The sequence below is a fragment of the Platalea leucorodia genome, assembly GCF_965183815.1.
Source record: "Platalea leucorodia genome assembly, chromosome: 22".
Lineage (NCBI taxonomy): Eukaryota > Metazoa > Chordata > Aves > Pelecaniformes > Threskiornithidae > Platalea > Platalea leucorodia.
Window position 1 is genome coordinate 7,088,495 of NC_138844.1, and position 13,386 is coordinate 7,101,880.

The window sequence follows — 13,386 nt, forward strand, 5'->3', positions numbered from 1 at the left end:
TTGTTTGCGCCTTGTCTAACCATCACCCCAGGCACCCATTTCAGTCTCAGCTGGCTATAGAGACACCCAGACACGGAGTGAAGGGCAGAGGCCAGCTAAGGGCTTTGCAAACAAAAATCACCCTAGCTGCCTTCCAGAACAGGACGGTAGATGATCACTGCAACGCTCGAGGCAGCAGCTAACAGTTGTCCTTGAGAGCAGAGGCATCTTCTCACCCCGGGAGAGTTCGCATTTGTAAACTGAATGTGCCCACCTGCTGACTGCCGAGAGAAGCGATAAAAGTGGGGGGCAGAGGGTTCATTCCAACAGAAGACTGAGCAACATACCTCTGAGGGTTTTGTTATGCTTTTAATTAACATTTGAAACACATAAGGCATATGGTAACATTAGACAGAGGAGCATTACACATTATAGTCATGTAAACAGCATTGGCACACTTGCTTTCTGTCCAACTTGGTTACACGCACAAAGCGGAATATAGTTTTTAAACAAAGATTTTTCCATGTGTCTGTAGGATGAGCACCACTCATATCACATATCTGCAAATCAACACGACTCAGACAGTACAGACCAGACCATATGTTGTAAGAGGCTCAGAGTCTAACGCATCTCACATCACGCTCATGTCCTACTCGCCAGTCACACTTTGCCATCACCAGGGCTTAGCACACCAGAGACTTCATTAGGCAACACGAGTGGTTTTACACCTATGATAGCAGCTGTAAGCGGGCCAGGATCCTGCACCAGTTAAAGCCCGAGGCCCACAATGCTTCTTACCTCTCCCTGGTCGATCAATTCTATAGTTTAATGCAGGTGTCCGAAAGGAAATGTACAGCTAAACTCCTTCCCCCGTCTCAAAGTACTCGGCAGGGACCATGCTCCTCCGCGCAAGCCGAGGCTGCTGCTGCGCCCTTCCCCTTCTGCAGTTGCACAACACAAGCGAGCTGGAGAGAAACCAGAGCCAAAACCGTGACAAAAGCTGCCTGGTGATAGCAAAGGAGTCGCATTTTGTCCAAGACCAGCAGTCCCAGTCCGGGAAGGCGACTGCAGTAACGACAGCGGAGCGGCACCGGCAGCGGGCAGGGCCGGGGACGCCGCTCCCCGACGCCTTGCTCACGCTTCCCGCTTGGACTCCTCACGGCACAACCTTTGGGTCAGACGATCAGTAAGACAAACATCAAATTGCACTTCTGATATAGCTGGAATGGCACAGGCCATTGAAGCACAGGAATCTCCCATTTCCTCAACAGCACAACTTTGCCCTAAACAGTTAAGCAACATTGAGTGGAATTACTTTTATCCTAGGGTTTTTGTTTTTTTTGCTTTGGTCCTTAGTATACAAACCTGCTGGTTAACTTTATTGAGTTAAGACACTTGAAGTTGTTTTACATAGGTTCTATACTTATTGGCCCATAAAATGTTTGTCCATAAAAAAAAAGAAGTAAAAAAAACACCCAAAAAACGACTAACCACGACCACCCAGGGCAGAGCACTGATCAGTGCGGCAGTGAAGAGCAAGGTTACATTTACTCTTGGTCTTTCTGTAGAAAACATTGTTGCTACCAGGGGACATAAACCAGTCGGTGCTAAACTCTACCAGACAGCGACCCTTAGCGCTCCTGCCCCGATAAGGGCTTCAGGAATTTGTAGGTAGAAGATACACGAGCGGCTGCCCGAAGAGAGCCGGGATTGTTTGCGAAAGCCAAGGCTGGGGCAGCCGATAACGCCTCGCTCGAGGACCGGCCGGAGCCAAACCGCTGCCCTGGGGGAGACGGGGCTCTGCGACAGCTCCGTGGGGTGGGGAGCACAGCACCACCAGGACGGCCCTGGAAAGGCTGTGATGCACGGAAAGGGAGCGTCTTAGTCACGGTAAGTCAGACTACATCACCAGTGTTCACGAAACAGAGCTAGCAAGAGTCGTAACAGGTTTTTGGCAATACTTTGAAAGGCCAGAATGGAAAAGGCTCCAGTGACTTCCTAGTCCTCACAGGCATGCAGAAGAAGGCACTGAGATACTGAGTTCTGTGGCGTACCGCGAGGCAGCACGGCAGAGGTGTGCTACCGGGAGCTGCCGGGCTCCCGCGGCCCTCCTCCACGCTGCATGGGGAGGGACGGACCGCGAGAGCCTCGCGACGCTGCCTGATCCGAGGCCAGCCAAGTAAGGCACTCACGCTTAGCCGAGAGCAAAGCAAGGGGAGGATGTTACTGTGCAACACAATTTGATAGTTTTCCCCTTTACAAGTGGGCAGAGCCTGAAGACGGGCAGGGTTGTGTGCCGTTTGAGCACGCTGCTCTTTCATCAAGGTGAACTCCAGTTTCTCGGAGGAACAGGTCCAGACTTCCCATTTCAGCAATTTAGACAGTCCTTCTGTTGTCAGACCTGGTAAAGCAGCATTAGACACTGTTGGATTTAATCTAAACTAGCACGAGAGGGCAGGTTGAAAGGAGAAGCAGCAAGATTTTGGATTCAGCAAGGTTAGAAGTTGTGCTTGCGAGTTTCATCGGACCATGTTTACGAAGTTCACATATCAAGTGCGAGAGATGGACCTACAAGGGCCTGTGACAGGGCTCCAGCCCTCCTCTGAGGTCGTAGGGAACGGGGTTGGTTTAATACTGAAAGTTAGCCAGGGCGAGTCCCTGAGAGGCTGCGCCTCCGCATTTCTACAAGGCGGCAGAACGAGGGACGGAGCCCAAGCACCTGAAGTGCAAGCTGCGCTGGCAGACGGGAGCCCCGCTGGAGGCCAGCGCTGGCCGAGGACGAAGCCACGCTCCTGCGCAGGCACCCCAGCCCTGGGTAGAGCGGGGCTGCTCTCCAGCAGCGGAGGGGCTTCGCCCAGCAGGCGCCTTCCCTCCTCGGGGCTCGGGTAAGCGGGACTCCTCGTAGCAAGGTTTTGCTTCTGGAGCCCGAGCTCCTCCATGATGGGCAGCTGCTCTTGGTGCCCCCAGATTTACCTTTTCAAATCCACAACGAAGCCTAAAAGCCCGCAGCACCTACGACCCATGACAAAGCCTCAAAGGAAGCACGAACAGCACCCCAGTCACTGGGGGCTGAAAGCAGGGTCCGGCAGGGAGGGGGGCACCGGCCAGGACGTCAAGTGCTCACAGAACCAGGCTTCGGTCTCTGCACGGCTACGTTTCCAAATGCACGGAAGAAAGAAAAGAGGAAGAGAAACCGCGTCCTGGTCGGGGAGGAGCACCCCAGGCCGTTCCTAAAGCCTCGGTGCTGAAAGGGGCCCAAGGGGCCCAAGACTTGCAGTTGCAGGGGAGGAAGAGTCAAGCCCTACTGCGGCACTGAAGCACGAGGCGAGAGCTGGTTGGAGCGGACACCTAATGCGCTAGCTAGAAGAGAATGGAAAGCACAGCTTAAACTGCTCAGGATGCCCGGGCCGAGAGGCTTGACACAGAGCTGGGCAGTTTACCACCTACACCGGTAACCTGGCGATAGCTTTGCTGAGCAGCGTGCCACAGAAGGAGCCAGCCCAGGCTCCTGGGAAGCAGGCTTACAGCCCTGGTTCTTGCAAGCTGCTTCCCAAACTGCGACACCTCCCCAGCGCGCAGGGCACAGCACAGAGCGAGCATTAACAGGGGTTTATTTTGTTCCCACCTTGCTGAAGTCCGATTCAACACCGCAGCCCTTGGAAATACAAACACGAGGGTGAAGTTTAGCCTTAACAATACCAACTTGGAGCCCAACATGAATAAAGCACGGAGCCAACATCAATTGTTCCAGTCATTTGAGACACAGTTGAGTCCTTATGGTCTCTAAAAGTCAGACACAGTTTAGATCTCCCTATAGTTTGGAATCAGAAAATGGACAAGATCGAGTTACCCAACTGAAACCTCTCTTCTGTATTCAGACACAGCCCAGCCTGCCAGGTTATTTGCCGACCGCACAGAGAAGTGACTGCAAATTAAACGCAGTATGCCGTCGACTCCAAAATGCCAGGATGGTTATTTGCAAGGCAAAGACAAGGTGACCTGTTGCTATCTGACTGGCGTTAGGGGCCTACGGAAGCCGAGGGGAGAGCGCGTGGTTAGTGCAAACAGCCGAGGAGCCCGTGCTGGAACTGAACCAGGCCAGCCGTGCTTCTCCTCTGGCTGTTGCGGGAACGGCCTAAGCCCGGCCCGTTCTCCTGCTGAACGGGCTCCTCAAAGGCGACAGCGCAAATGCTTCAGCAGGGCTCGGTTTCTGTTGGAGATATTTGGCAGTTGCTACAGCATGTTACATCTGGACTTCACAGCGACAGGCTACCCGGTTGCTAATCACCCACTGCCTGGAGCTTCAGCTGCACTGCCAGAGAAAAATAAGGTTAGTTTGGAAATTCAGTAGAGAAACAAGTGATTAGAAAAGTGTACGAAATAAACAGGCTTCAAAACGGAGAGCTAGGGCAGGAGGCCTATCTGGCAAAGGGTCAGTCACAACGAGAGCATGCAAACCTCATCTCAACATTAACCACGATGTTCTTGTACTGGTGAAGATGGAAGCTACTGATCTGTCCATTTCCAGGTCCCAAAGATCAGGGAGTTAAACCATGAATTCACAATCTGCACACATCTCTTAGTTCTCTTCTTTTTTGGCTTCTTCCTTGGGTGCCTCAGGAACCAGGATGACCTTTCCAACATTCTTCTTCTCCTGCATCTGCCTCATGGCATCGGCCACCTGGAAGCAACGGGAGTCTCGTGAGACCCACGCCCCCCACGCAGCGCAGTCGTGCCCTTCCCGGCCCCGCGGTCCACCCAGACTTGCCCGAGGGCCACCCAGGAGGCAGCTTCCCGGCAGCCCAAGCAACTGCCCAGCATTCGGGTGCCCCCGCGCAGATGCGTTTTGGACGGAGTTGGGCAGCTACCCCAGCCTGCCCGTAGGAAACTGTCCTCAAGAATTCACACAGACCAACCGTAACGTACCCAGGGATGCTCTGCTACGCAAATCGTGGAAGAACGAAGCGTGTGTCACCACAGCTTCCCTTCCAAACAGAGGGGAGCACTGCAGAAACCCAGCTGACGGCCAGAAGGACAATGCTTCTGCCATCTATGCAACCACCGAACAACACATGCATAGATTTTTATTATTATTATTTTTAAGCAAAACAGCACCTGGGCCAGGCCTGGAATCAACTGAGTTTTCCTCAAGCATTTGCATCAGACTAGTTCTCGGGTACTAACACCGACTGATCACGACCGAGTCCTTTGCTCCCCTGCAATCAGTCCTACCCCAGCAAAGGATTCCCAAGGGAAAACCCTGACGGCCTGGACACATCGATGCAACAACTCTGAGCATAGCAGAGCTGCTGAAAAACCTGCCGCTCCCTTCCAACATCCTCATTCTGCTTCACTGCCGGGGCTCTTTTTCCCTCGTGGAAGGGCAGCAGCAACCCTCCCAGCCGTCTGCTTAATTACAGGGTGCAGAGTTGGGGCAATCTCCAGTCTGATGCACAACCCAGCCCCTCCACGGGCCGCTGCTGCCCACGGAGCACAGCTGAGCACCCGCCCTATTCCATGGGGACGCCGTCTGCCATCGCCCAGCTCTGTGCGCTGGAGCAGAAGAGCCCAGCTGCTTTACTCCCCCTTAATGTCTTAAAAGGAAAAGGGCACTGAATGTCTGAGAGCAGATGGTTACTAAACATTTGCAACAGCTCAGCCCCCGTGAACAAGGTGCTCACACAGATCCAGAGCTCACTGTGCAGAAAACAATCGCCCAGTAATTTCTGGGTGCTGCCAGCCTATATGTTAGCTCAGACTCACCTGATCAAAGGGCCATACAGAGTCTATTTTGGGCTTGATTTTGCCTTGACTGTACAGGTTAACCAGCTTGGCTACAACACCTCCGACAAGCTCAAATTCTTCATCCATATATCCAAGGTGGTAGCCACACACAGCCTTGTTATGGTGTAGGAGCTGCAAGGCATTGATGCTGAACTGGTTCCACCAGGTTTTAGCCATAGCCATGAGGTTCTTCTTCTGCCCAGTGAGCAAGTTTGCTACCCCTGAAAGGAAGGCAAGCCACAGGTGAGCTGGAATCAACACAACACGAGAGGATGGAGGACAGAGGCGAGAACCGGATCCCATCAGGATCTGCCCAGTCGACCTTCAGTGGAAACTGGTACCTGCCTCGGCCTCAAGATACGCAGAATTTGGATTATTGGCACCCACATATTGCAAAAATATAGAACAACTCCTCTCTCAGGAGGGCAGCAGCAGTGCAGCTAGACTGGAGAGCTGGCAGAGGCAAGAGAGGGTTACAGGTCGCATCCCGCCAGGCCGGCAGGACAGCACTCCCCTTCTCCTACAGCCGGGCTTCTTCAGGGCAGCCACCCGCTGCAGTGGCTGGGACAACAGAAGCAGCACGCTGCTGCAAGCGTCTGGAATCCCACGGGGCGTTGTGTGAGGGCTTTGTCTACGGGACAAAATCACAGTGTTTCAGGGCTGGGGAATGGAGAGATAAGTATTCAGTAGCCTCAAACCTCATCACCCACACATCCTCTAGAAGAAAAGCAAGGCTCTATTAGTGCTGTGCATTAAGTCAGCCTGGACAAAGCAGCTGTGCCAGCGTTCCTCCGTGAGGACATTCCAGCTTCCCCTGCAGGCACTGGCTCATACTCGAGCAGAGATCTCGCCACGGGAGGTAAAGCCTTGGAGCCTGTGAGCAGAGCTCTCGGGAAAAGGCACAAACCTCACTCCCCTCAGTGCCTCACCCAGGCGAGGCACCCTAAAGACCTTGTGAAATAAGAGAACTACAACACAGGCAGCAGTCAGCAACAGTGATGCTCCCTCACGGCTGCGCGTCCAGGCGCGGAGCAGCGCGGAGCATCCCCGTGCAGATCCGGGCCCGCCCTGCCATTGCACGGTCCCTCCTACGCAGGGGCTGGGGTTTGGGCACGCTGCTCACGCTTACCGTAAGTGATGAGTTTGCCCATCGGCTTCAACAGGTTAAATCCTTTGGACGTATCGGATCCTCCCAGGGGGTCCAGGACAATGTCAACACCTAGAGGGAATTGAAAGTCACTAGAAGTTTCTTTGCACTTGAAAGAAACACAGGACAGCTGTAGAAGTTCTCCACCTCACGGTACCTTTGGGAGAGATTTTCCGGACCTCCTCTGCGTAATCCATCGTTCTGTAGTCAATGGGGTGAGCGACTCCGCTCTCCTTGAGTGAATCATGCTTGGAGGCAGATGCTGTGCCAAAAATGGTGACATTTTCTACAGTCTTGCACAGCTGGATGGCAGCAGTTCCCACGCCACCTGAAAACCAGCAGTGAGAAAGACTTAGAAGCAAACAGCCCCAGTAGTCAGAAAAGCCTCTGGATAGGTAAACTATCGCTGCTTGTACCAATCGCACAGCGCCGGGAGGGTACGGCGTAACGGCTTTGCCTGGGGCAAAGCTGGGGGAGACCGATTCCAGCTGCTGGGAAAGGGTCCGGCGTTTGCCGGCGCCTGGGTCAGTGCGAAGCCCACGCCTCTGGCAGGCGACGTTTTGTCAGCGCAGCCCGGTTCTGATCGCTCCCCCTCCGTGCCACCCATTCAGAAGCTGCGTGCTTGAGGCCAAGAGCCTCAGCACGGGCTGGCAAGAACTATTTACCTGCAGCCATGTGGATGAGGACGCTCTGGTTGGGTCTCAGGTTCCCAAAGTCAAACAGGATCATGTAGGCAGTGATGTAGTTGACAAGAAGAGCAGCCGCTTCCTCGAAGCTCATCCCCTCCGGCATCAGGAAGGTCTGACTGGCTGGCACGTTCACCACTTCTTGCCAGAGCCCTGACCTAGCCAGGACCATTACCTTATCGCCAACCTAAAATCAAACAGAGGACGAGGTGGTCTGAAACAAGCCCCAGGCTACCAGAGTCATCACAGCCTTGCGCTCCATATGCCGGAGCCATACACTGTGCCGCTCTCCGTGCGGAGGTCTGCAGGGACTGCAGCGCCCTGGGCTTGGGCGGGAGCCCGCAGCCTGCGCTCCACTCGTCGGGAAAACCGCAGCCCAGCACCTCTCGCCACCGACCTGGGCACACGCCAGGAGCCTCAGAGGGACCACAGGTGCCCCAGGCTCTGGCTTGCACCCAGCGTGCTGCCTGGCTGCCAGCTGCCCCAGCCAACAGACCCCCGACCGGGTAAGAGGGAGGGGGGGTCGTGTCCTGCCCTCCCTGCCCAAGCTGGGAGCAGGAGCCCGGCTGTGAAATGTTACTGCTGCCCCTTGCAAGGATCATTCTGCCAACGGGCAGGAGGCTTGCGGCAATGCTTAACAGGATCAACCCTGGAAAAAGCACATCCAACCTCAGGAAAACCTCCCAGGTCTAAGCCTCAGGCATCCCCCTAGATCTGCTCTGACCCCACTGGGCAAGACACATCTGCTCGCTGCGCAATGGGAAGGAGACGGCAAAGCACCAAGCAGTCGTATCAGCAAGCAGACACGAGGCAGAGCCAAGGCAGGGAGCAGAAAGGCTCCTCGGCGTGTGGGTTTGGCATTCACACTTGAATAAACGGAGATGTTTTCCTGGAGAGGAGGGAATCATCTCTGACACACTGGGTGTTTTTTGAGACACTCTGCTTTGCTAGTTGTGCACCCGAGAATCATCTTAAAGCACCATAACTGCAAGAGCCCTAAGGCCCAAAGGGCTGGGACACGCAGAGCCGACCCCCCTGCCCCCCGAGTAGCTAGAAATGCAGCAGCCAGAGGCTCGCGGGCCACAAGCCCAGCACCAAGAGCAACTAGCCTGCTTGCAGCCACACCTCAGCACCCTCAGACGGCTCTGGACAGCTCGGCAGCAGTTGGAGCCGCTTCCTTCCACATTCGTGTAGTTTAAGAGGTCAGTCACAAACGTGTTCAGAAACAGCACGGTCATGCTTCAAGCCCAGCATCCTACCAGCGCTCGCCACTAACGAGAAAATTTTGTACGTGCAAACACAGGCGGTGGTCCCCAGGGAACAGGGCCGCCCCCAGCCGCTGCCCGCGCCTCCAGCCCCCGGGGGCTGCGGCCCTTCGGGCGGGCGGGCAGCGATGCTCCTGCCGTCCCGCGGCCGGCTCAGCACCGCGCGGGGCTGGGGCAGGCAGGGCCGGGGGCGCGGGCAGGGCGCGGGCAGGGCGCGGGCAGGGCGGCCCTGCCCACCCGGCCCAGCGCGGCCCCTTTGTCAAGGGGCTTTGTCCGCCGCCCGCCCGCCGCGGGCGGATCCCGAAGGGCGCTTCCCCGCGGCCCCGGCCGCCCGCCCCGACGGCAGCCCCGGCGGCGGGCCCGGGGGGCGGCGGGGGCTGGGGGCCCGGCGGCGGGGCCGCTCCCGCGGGGCGGGGCCACCGCAGTGCGGCGGGGCCGGGCCGCGCCGTCCCTCACCTGCCGGTCGCGGACGCCGTCGCCGAGGGCGCGGACGGTGCCGGCGCACTCCATGCCGGGGCAGACGGGCGGCGGCGGCAGGCGGTCGTACAGCCCCTGCCGCGCCATCAGGTCGGCGAAGTTGAGGCCGCAGGCGCGGACGAGCACCGAGACCTCGCCGGGCCGCGGGCCGCCGCCGCGCCGCGCCTGCACCTTCACCTTCTCGTAGCCGCCGAAGCCCGTCAGCACCAGCGCCCGGTGCTCGGCCGCCTCCCCGCCGCCCGCCGGCGGCTCGGGGCCGGGGGCCTGCTCGGGGGGGGCGGCGGCGGCGGCCGGGGCCGGGGCCGGCTCGGCGGACATGGCGGAGCGGAGCGGCGCGGCGGGAGCGGCTGCGGGCGCGGGGCGGCGGCGGGCGGGGAAAAGCCGGGGCGCGGGGCGCGGCCCGGGGGCGGGGCGGGGGCGGGGCGGGGCGGGGCTGCCCCGGTCCTGCCCCCGGTCCTGCCCCCGGTCCTGCTCCCGGTCCTGCCCCCGGTCCTCCTCCCGCTCCCGCTCCGCCGCCCGGTGCCCGGGGGGGCCCCGCCGCGCCCCGCCCCGGGGCCGCTCCCCCCGGCCGCTCCGGGGCCGGCGCCGGGGGCGGGCACCGAGCGGAGCCGCCGCGGCCCGGGCGCTCGCCGGCGAAGGCTGCCCCGGCCGCCGATGCCCGCGGGCGGCGGAGCGGGCGCTGCGCTGCGCTGTCGCCTCGCCTCGCTGCCGCCGCGATTTGTCGCCACTGATGTCACTTGCAGGCAGCCTCCATGGACGCCTCTGCCCGCTGCCCTGAAATGGCTGCGGGCGGCAGCGGCGAGGCTCGCAGACAGGAGGCAGGAGGAGAGCCCCGCTCCTCTAACTGAAGGCAAATAAATACGGCAGGGTGCGGATCGATGGATCCAGCCGCTGCTCCGGCTCCTGAAGCGTCTGCCCGCAGACGGCGGCCCTCTCCCGCAATTCGCTACTCGGATCCGTGTCCAGCTCCCGTGCTCGGCACTGGCCATCGACACCGCTGAGTCAGGGCAGGGTTGTGCGTGAAGAGCGCGGCCGGATCCACGCCTCGCCTGGCCGCTGTCTGATGAGCACGTCCTCGTCCCGAACGACCCGCAGCCATTGCAGGGTGGCGGCTCAAGCACACAAGTCAAAGAGCCCCTGAAAAAGAAAAACATCCACCCCCAAAAAGAAAGCAAAGACCACTGGAAGGAAATCAAAACATGTCCCAGGGAAGTCTCCGTGTCGCTCCAGTGCTCCAGAACCCCCAAGCCAAGCAAAACCCAGCACAATGCCTGCGCTGGGCAGGGCACCCCCAGCACCGCCGACAGCATTTGACGTACGGCTCTGGCCGGCCCCCGGACCAGCAAAGCCCAGCATTTCCAGGGGCTTTGTTGGCGACAGCAGTCCCGCTCTTCACACGCATGCAGTCTGCTGACCAAGGCCAGCGGGAGCTCTGCCCAAGCGCGGCCTTGCCCTGCGGGGCTGCGCTCCGGGCTGGGCCGGCCGGAGCTGTGCAAGCCGGGCGCGCTGGGGCTGCTCAGGAAGCCGAGCACAAAGGCAGGAAAGCGGCCAGGAGGGCAGAGGCCGGGAGCAGGCTGCCCGGCAGCCGGCTCTGCCGTGGGGCACGTTTACGGGTGTTTGGATGGCTGCAGCGGGCACGAGAGGAGGCTCATGTCCAGGGGCACGAGAGGACCGCAGTCCACCTGGGACTTACACCTTTGTTTGCTGTTGCTCAGCTCTGAAAAATACAGATGTGCCTTCCTGATGTCTGGGCATCTCCCACGCCCAAAATTAGGAAGAAGCAGTCAAAGCACAACCCTCTGTCTCCTACTGCTCTTCTAGGAGCTTTCCTAGCACTTGGCCTTTCAGTGATTTATTTTCACAGTTGTCAGGGCTCTTATGGTGGCTGAAACACGCAGGCCAGGAGGGAGCCCCTACAGACAGCGGAGATAAGGGGACGACTCCTGAAGGCTCAGAGAACGGCAGACGAAGGCAGTGGGATTTGGGCGTCAGACTCCTCTTCTGCTAGACCGCTCCCGCTGCATGCCGCTCTAAAGCAGATCAGACAGAGGTAGTTTGGCGTAGTGGCAGGTTGGCCTGGTTGGGCAGGCTGCTCTTGCCTTTCTCTTGTGCTCCTGAGTCAATCTTTCCTTATCAGCTCAGTTTAGTAACATTTTCCCTGTGAATCTGCCTTTACCCAGTTCAGTTTGTGTTCTGCTGTGGTATTTTTTCCACTGTACGTAAGCTGCAGCTTTGAGAGGGGCAGTTCTGGCCGGCCGCTGCTCTGGCGCGTCGGTGCGGAGCTGACGGGGAGGTGCCGGTGCCCGTGCTCGGGCCGGGCGCTCGCAGCTGGCGCGCTCTGAGCTTGCGGATCCGCGATCCCCAGCACAGCATGGCAGCCGGCTGCCGCTCCCTGGGGACGGGACGCTGGCGTGGGCTAGCAAGGGGGAGCGTTAGCCAGGGAAAACAATGAGTTTTCCCAGTGGAATCGGTGCTCACGCCTCCACCCCGTTTCTCAGCAAGCTCTCCAACCGCGGGCTGTTGCTGCACAGGAGCACGCAGCCGGGCGCCGGCGCCTTCGGAATGGTGCTGACTTGTGGCTTACAGCCAGAGGTAGGCACAGGCCACCGAGGAAACTGTTCTCATTATCCCTCACCCAGACGCTCAGCTTCCCAACAGCCCCGCGCCTCACCCCGAGCTCCCTGCCTGCTTTTCCCCAGCCTTCTGCTGCTGCCCCCGAGCCTCTGGCAGCGGGGCGAGGAGGACGTGCCCGCAGCGGGAGCCATGCCAGCCCGTCCTGCCCGCCTCCCTGTCCCACCTCCCTTTATTTTCACAGGGCTCTAACAGTGCCTCTCCTCTGCTCTCAAGGACACCCGAACAACGAGCAGGCGGGAGATAAGAGAGCCTGGCAGCGGTTCGCTGGTCAGCAGCCAGCTGCCTGTGGGAGCTCGGCCTCGGCCCCAGGGCTCACCCAGGCCCACAAAAGCCTTCCCTTGCCCGGCGGGGCTGCCTGCGGCCCTGCGCGGGGCCGGAGGCTGACTGCCTGGCCGTGGGGCGTCTCCGATGCGCTCGGAGATGAGGTTTCCCACTCCCGCTCAGGCGCTGCTCGGGTGCCGCCGTCTCCCTGCTCCTGCTCTGCCGGTGCTGCCCACGCTCCCCGAGACCACCCGCTCCCAGGCCACCCCCAGCTGCAGACCAGCACAGGGGCTTGGCTCTGGAAGGGGCTGTGGGGCTGCAGTCGGACCCCACGGGGCACCAGGCCCCAAAGTGACGTTTTCAGGGCTGTACATTTTGGCATCCTGGATCTGCAGCGAGTGTTGACCTCAGTCCATCTACCTGGGTTTGCTGGGAGCTCAAGAGAAAGATTCCTCCTGCCTCTATTCTGCCTTTTCCTCACCTGGGTCTGCAGAGCGCTGGGATGCACCCAGAGGCAGACACAGAGGAGATCTCCCAGCTGCATCGCATGTACCTGGAATGCTGTGCCTCCTGGCTGGCACCCTGCCCGTATCACAGCAAATTACGTTTAGATTTGGCAGGTAGAGCCGCGGGTGGAAGAGCTGACACAGCCCCTCAGACGTACCTGCCACTCACACCACGGCTCCCTGCGCTGCTGTTTTGATCCCAGAGACAATGGAGGCGGCTGTCAAGCGGTAACGGCTGCTCGGGGAGCGTCAGTTCGCTCCGCACGCTGACAGCAGGCTGAAGAAATCCTCCCAGCACAGTGTCACTCCCACAAAGAACACTGCCTGAGCCGGGCTGAGGCTGCTGCTGCACCTTCCCCTGCACAAACCCAAACAGCAGAGGCCGAGGGAGCAGCGCGAGCAGGGGGCACGGCCGGTGCGAGGCCGTTTTCCAGGTGTGCACAGAACAGCATCCCACCGCGTCCTCCTCCGGAGGCAGGCGCCTTCTCTTCTGTGGTCCTTGGAGAAACCCTGTGAAACGAGAATCTTTCTCTTTAACATCAACCTTCCAGCACAGCATCAATAATTCCCTGACAGTCATAGCCCCAGAATTACAGGCTTAGCACATCCACATGCTGTGCACCCATTAGAAGCTGACTGTTTGGTCA

General features: G+C 59.1%; 1 protein-coding gene across 1 annotated transcript; it reads right to left on the minus strand.

The window, feature by feature from the left end:
• Window positions 1-339: 339 nt before the first annotated feature.
• Window positions 340-9,668, minus strand: VAT1 (vesicle amine transport 1). Its single transcript, XM_082332012.1, has 6 exons — window positions 9,318-9,668; window positions 7,576-7,783; window positions 7,068-7,238; window positions 6,893-6,982; window positions 5,743-5,984; window positions 340-4,660 (listed from the first exon to the last, which is right to left on the minus strand). Exons 1-6 carry the CDS (start codon window positions 9,654-9,656, stop codon window positions 4,559-4,561), a joined length of 1,152 nt encoding a protein of 383 aa, XP_082188138.1. The 5' UTR covers window positions 9,657-9,668; the 3' UTR covers window positions 340-4,558.
• Window positions 9,669-13,386: the final 3,718 nt, after the last annotated feature.